Below are 6,000 nucleotides of genomic sequence, written 5' to 3'. Positions count from 1 at the left end.
CAGGCCAGACATTGCAAGTGTTGCCTGCAGCAGGAGGGTTTAGATACTGCTAAGGGTCAAAAGTAGGCAAGCAGGGTTTATGGGCTAAGTCCAGGGGGTCACTTTCAGCCGCAGGATCAGATTTGTTTAGTCTTGGGCAGTAGTCGCTAAGGGAGAAATAGGGCCAAGGGGGTCCTGCACCACTACTGTCCATGGGACAGGGACAAACCTGAAGAAGAAGGAAAAGGGAACCCCAGATCCTGCCTACCACTGAGATCACAGAAAACTCAAAGGCACACAGGAGAAATGACTTTTAATGTCCGACTTTGTTTCCAGCCCCCCACAAAGTGCCATCATTCAGTGAAGTACAAGGAGGGGCTTAAGAGGTACGAAGTCACGGGACGAAGAGCGCCCTGTCACATCCTGGGCGCACACGCACTCTGCCCCCGCGTGGGCGGCCCCCACAAACGCACACACGCAGACCACACGTACACCGCACAGACACACGCACGTGTACCCACGGTTAAATACATGTACAGAGGGACTCGTTTACATATATATATATACAGAGAGAGAGACGTAAATCCCGGCCGGCGTTGGGTCCCCCAGGCTCAGCATGCTCGGCCCCGCTCTCCGTGCTGTACCTGGCACCCATGCCCCTGCCAGAAAAGCAGCTGCCCCTCTCCCCGCCCCCCTCCCCCCGTCCCCCTCGGGGCCCGCGTCTACCGGGCGCCGACACTCCCCACCCGCCCCCCACGGTGACCTCCTCCCCAGGGAAAGAAAGCTGTGCGCGGGGCCCTAAAACTGCCCGGGTGCCAGGGGCATATTGGTTTTGAAGCCCGGCTGCCCGTTAGCCACGTCGGCCGCGGCCTCGCAGCCACAGTTGCTGGCGCCGCCGTCGGTCCCAGGGCTCTCGGGCTCGGCCAGGAGCTTGAAGGTGAAGAGCGGGCCCGGGTCGTGGCGGCCGCGGCGGCCGGGGGGCTCGGGTGCGGGCAGGCTCAGGAGGGCGCCGGGCGCCTTCCACTCCGGGAGGGCGCACAGCTCGACGGACGGCGGCGCGCCGCGGCCCAGGTAGCCCGGGCTCGGCGAGGCCGAGGGCAGGGTCCGCTGGCTGCCGCTCAGGCAGCTGCCGCTGTCGTCCAGCGAGTCCTTGCGCGACTGCGAGCGCTCCAGCGAGCCGCCGCGCGTCCACGGCCGGTACGTGTAGGCGCGGCCGCCCAGCCGGCGGCGGCGGCGGCGGCGGCGGCGGCCGCGGCACTGGCACCCGAGGATGCGCAGGAAGGCGCGCTTGAACTCCTTGCTGGAGCACGGGTAGATGATGGGGTTGAGGCAGCTGTTGAAGTAGCCCAGCCAGAACACCACCTTGAACACGGCGTCGGGGGGCTTCAGGGTGGAGAACAGGGAGCCTGCGGGGAGAAGGGTGGGGTGGGCACGGACAGAAAGACAGCAGATTGTGAGTAGTCAGGCCCTCTCCTCCCTGTGCTCCGCCTAAGCATTCCTGCCGCCAGGCCTTTGCCCACCCCACCCTTTCTGCCTGAAAGACTCGCTTTTCCATCTCAAAACGAATGAATGAATCCTGCATTAATTTTTAGGACTCACCTCAGTAACTTCCCCTTTGCCCACAAAACTGTTCCTGATCTAGCTAAAGGGCATCTAAGTTCCTGTAACTAGGTTTCCTGGAGCACCACTTGCCACTTTCTACTCAAAGAGTAGTAATCATCGCCCACAATTGTGTGTCTCTTGGGTCGGGCACCGTGCTAGGCCCTTTACCTTTATTATTTTACCCTTCACCACACGTTACGAGGTAGACACTGATTTATTTCCATGGTAAGTGAGATGTATTAAAGACCTAAACGCGAAGGTAAAATTTTAAAGATGAAAGAAGACAATGTAAAGTGCGATCTGTTTGATTTGGAGATGAAGAAAAACGACTTGACGCTTCAAATTAGGTAAAATAGGAGGCCAGGGTGGGAGAAGACACTTACAATATCTGAGGCAGACAAGGGATTGATATTTAGTATAGGGAACAACTGCAAATCAACAAGAAAAAGACTCAGTAGAAATGTAGACAAAGAAAACAAAACAGGCAATTTATAAAGTAGGAAACCAGAGGGCTAATGAACATATGCTAAGGTCTTTAAAATATTAGGCAGTCAAATGAATGAAAATGAAAAGTACAAAGAAATATAATATATCTGTTAGGCAGGCAAAAATTAGGAAGCTGCATAGTGCCACATGTAGGCAGGGGTATGGGAATGTGGGGCTTTCTGCATGGCTGGCTGGGGGCACTGGCTGTGAAGATGTACTGGAGAGACTCTGGCACCACTGTGTCTCATTAAATATACACACACCTCCTGACCCAGCAGTTCTGCTCCAGGTCCTATATCTCAAACAATTTTCACACAGGTCCATAGGTCTACATGTATGAGCATGCGCAGGGCAGTGTTGATAACGGCGGTAGAGAGTTGGAAAACACCTGAGTATTTCTCACTGGGAAATACGGAGAGGTAGAGTGTGATAGATGTGTAGCATGGTGATTACACAGCACTTAAGAGGCCCTGGATGGCATCTCCATACAGCAATATGGGAAGATCTTAAGCACATTGTTCTTTGTGAAAAAAGCAGGAAAAAGAACAGAGATGAATAGCATAATACTAAAGCATTATAAATCTTTTGCAAAAACACTTTCAAATAAAAAAAATACCTATCAAAACACAAATTGGTTGCAGGCGGGTGTGGGAAGGCAGGCAGAGGGAAATAGGAATGGGGAATGGGAGTAAAAGGAAATAAATCAATAAAATAAGAGAGGAGTGGAGTGGCATAGTCTGATGAGGAGGAGGTGTTAGGAATCCAGAAACATGATTAACTCATTCCTGTGTATTTGAGGTCCAAAAACATTTTATGGCAATATTAGATTAAAAACAATTTCCATTTTAAATGAAAGTAAACTGAGACTTAGAGAGGTTAAGTGACTTGCTCCAGGTCACACAGCATGTTTGTAATATAGCTGGATTTAAATTGTTTGAGCACAAAATGTTTTTCTAAAAAAATGCCATTAATAATAACTTCTATGAAAAAATGAGAACAATATAATAAAGCAAAAAGAAAAGGAAAAAATATATTAAAAGCACCAGTAACTCCATAAGGCAGAGAAATCACATTTTGGTGCATATGCTATCAATTTTTTTGGTTGTTGTTGTATATACATATTTAAATGTTTTCCAAAATGCAATTATACTTTACAGAACATTTTGTAGCTTCAAGCCATGTTCCTAAGCCTGTCACTTTGCTGCGGTTGAGCACCTTTTCTACTCTTGTCTTATATCTCCTGTTAGGCTGTGAGCTTCCCCAAGGGCCTGGTCTTCAGAATCACCTTTGAATCCATTTATTGAATGAAGAGCACGCACTCCTAGAATAGCTCAATGGGAGGGATCTTTGCAATCATGAAGTCTGAAGTCTTTGTTTTGCAGATGGAGACACACTAGTCCCAGAGAGTAGCTGAAGATCCCACAGGTGGTGGCATAGATGCCTCCAGAATTCCTGAGTTTGATTTTGTATCGCACTTGAGTTTTCCCCCCTGTAACACTTCGCTTCTTGATTATTCAACGTTTGGCCTCTTGAGCGAGTCTCCTACTTCTCTACTTAGCAATCCAGGGATGGTGCTGGGGAGAGAGGGCTGGGTTCCTGGTGCAGGGGTAAGCCAGGCAAGGACTTAACTTGAAAGAGGGTTTGCCCACCCCACCCTGGCTGCACTGGCTGTTAAGTACACCAACTCTTTTCTCAAATAGGGGACATGTGGGAGGGGGCTCTGCTCTGATTTGCTCTCGGTGAGGCAGATGAAGGCGCCACCTTGTGGTCTGATTTGTGACAAGGCCCACACCATTAGGTTTAGTCCTACCATCCCAGGTACTCCTTTGGCTTAAGGCACTATGTGGAAGCCTCCAGCTGAAATGGGAATAGGGCATGTGAACACCTAATCTCCATGACAGGGTGAGTTGTCTCTCCACAGGGATGGCCTTGTTTCTGTCCCTGAGTCTGAAGGGCATAGGAACTGGTCTTGGCAAAATGCAAAACTGGAGAAAAAATGTGGGGAACAAGTGGAAAGAGGGAGGAAAAGCTTGGAAACCTTGTGCATAACCCTGGAGGGTAGGAGCAGATAAGCACAGTGCCTGAATGAGGACTCTTAGGGACCAGGATGGAGGCTGGGGATGCACAGACTGTCCTGGCAGGGGCGGGGAGTATCCAGAGCAGGAGAGCATGCTTGCTGAAAACAGACTTGTGACTCTGCTCGCCAACCCTGTGGAAGAAGGCAGTGAAACAGGCAATAAATGGCTTAATGGGGATGCATCCCGAAGGACTGGCCCTTTTAAAGGATGTACAAATAACAATAATGCTAGTAGTTAGTGCTCATGAGAACCACTGGTTATGTTGTGTGCGTGCTCTGTATAGGTCTGGCACTAAACCCTTTGCACCATTAGCCCATTTAATTGCCTAATTAATCCCTTGATGAAGGTGCTGCTGTTGCTACCATTTTATATATCATTCTGGATAAGTTGCTTTCCCTTCCTGGGGCTCAGTTTCCTCCTTTTAGTTGAGTGACTTGATCTGGGTCCTTTCTAGCCTTAAAGTTCAGAGTCTTCGTGAAGCCATGCCCGTCCCTAATGGATATACTTGCTTCTCTAGACCCACCACAGAGGGGGAGTATGGGCCAGGGACTGGACCACTGTGCACCTGGGATTCCAAGCTTGTTCCGGCCCCAACTCTCCTCCCCTCCCTACACTGGCACAGTAGCTGCTGGGATTAGGGACCCTCCCTGTCACACGGGCCTGCCCTAGTGGAGCCAAGAAGCTGCAGTTAATTAGGGAAGGTGCTGAGCCTCTTTGGCAAGAAAGAGTGTTAGTGACAGGGATCATTTCCCCTGGGCATCCAAACAGCCTTTGGAGGCCACTGAAGCTGCCAGGAGAGGGAAGCAAATATCAACAGGAAATGCAGGTTCCTGGAAGCCTGCTCTCTCTGCTGGAAGTCAGGGCTCTGCTGGGCTCTTTGACATGGCCACCAACTTGTTCTTGAGCCTGGCTCCACTTCTCTTTGCTCATGAAATAGCCCAATGCTCCTTGCCGTGCATCTTAGAATCATGGCTTGTTAGCAATAGGAAACCTTCCTTACCAAGAGCTCAGTGAGGATGAGTGACTTGGCATCAGGTCACTCAGTTGGTAAATGCCAGAATGACTCCCACATCCTGTTCAAGTGTCATTCATTTGTTTCAATGTATATTGAATCAGTGGTTAAGGACCTGTAGGTAGATCTGAATTCAAATGTTGACACTGGCTTCCCGGTGAGTGAGCTTGGAGGAGCTGTTTGAGCTTAGTGAGGCTCAGTTTTCTGGAAAATGGGATGGCAATAGTTCTATGTGCATGGATGAGAGGAACTCAGGCTTGGTAAGTGCCTGGCATGTTGAAAACACTCAATATGTGTAGCTATTTTGACTGCTTCAAACACAAGTGCTATTACTACTACCAGTGCTGCAGTTACTTCCAGTACTACTCCTACCAAAATGCGTAAGGTGGTGAAGAGGAGGACATCTACTATTTTGACCAGGTGTCAGGACTGTCACCCTGCTGCTCTTTCCATTACAGCTCAGAGATGGGCTTCAGGTGGTGTTTGAACTTGCTAAAATTGTGTGCAACATTCACATCTTTCCTGGGGAGAATCCATAGCTGTCATCATTGGCTTGAAGGGGTCAGCAACCATCAAAGTGTTAAGACTCACCCATCTCAAGTCTAGGACTCCCTAAGCATCAGGTTGCTCTACCACCTGGATCACTGGTTTCTGCTTTGTTTTTTCTTTAGATCAGTTAATTCTTGGTATCTAGACTAAATTTTGGTTAAGGAAGCTTTTTTATCATTGTTTAAAAGCCTGCATCATTTGCTATAAATAGATCGTGATGGTAGAGAAAAATAAGATGAAAATAAAAACACTGTAAGTACATCTGGATTGCTCCAGACAGTGGTGGGCCTGAGG

General features: G+C 49.3%; 1 protein-coding gene across 1 annotated transcript in view; it reads right to left on the bottom strand.

The window, feature by feature from the left end:
- Positions 1-722: 722 nt before the first annotated feature.
- Positions 723-6,000, bottom strand: part of ADRA1B (adrenoceptor alpha 1B) — a 51,636-nt gene continuing 46,358 nt past the window's right edge. The window contains exon 2 of the mRNA XM_037025184.2: positions 723-1,385. Within this exon, the coding sequence (XP_036881079.1) occupies positions 778-1,385 (608 nt within the window). The 3' untranslated portion in view covers positions 723-777. The remainder of the gene's footprint in view (positions 1,386-6,000) is intronic.

Source organism: Manis javanica, chromosome 1 (genome assembly GCF_040802235.1).
Source record: "Manis javanica isolate MJ-LG chromosome 1, MJ_LKY, whole genome shotgun sequence".
Lineage (NCBI taxonomy): Eukaryota > Metazoa > Chordata > Mammalia > Pholidota > Manidae > Manis > Manis javanica.
The sequence above is the reverse complement of the archived record's forward strand: the minus strand, read 5'-3'. Positions and strand labels throughout refer to the sequence as shown.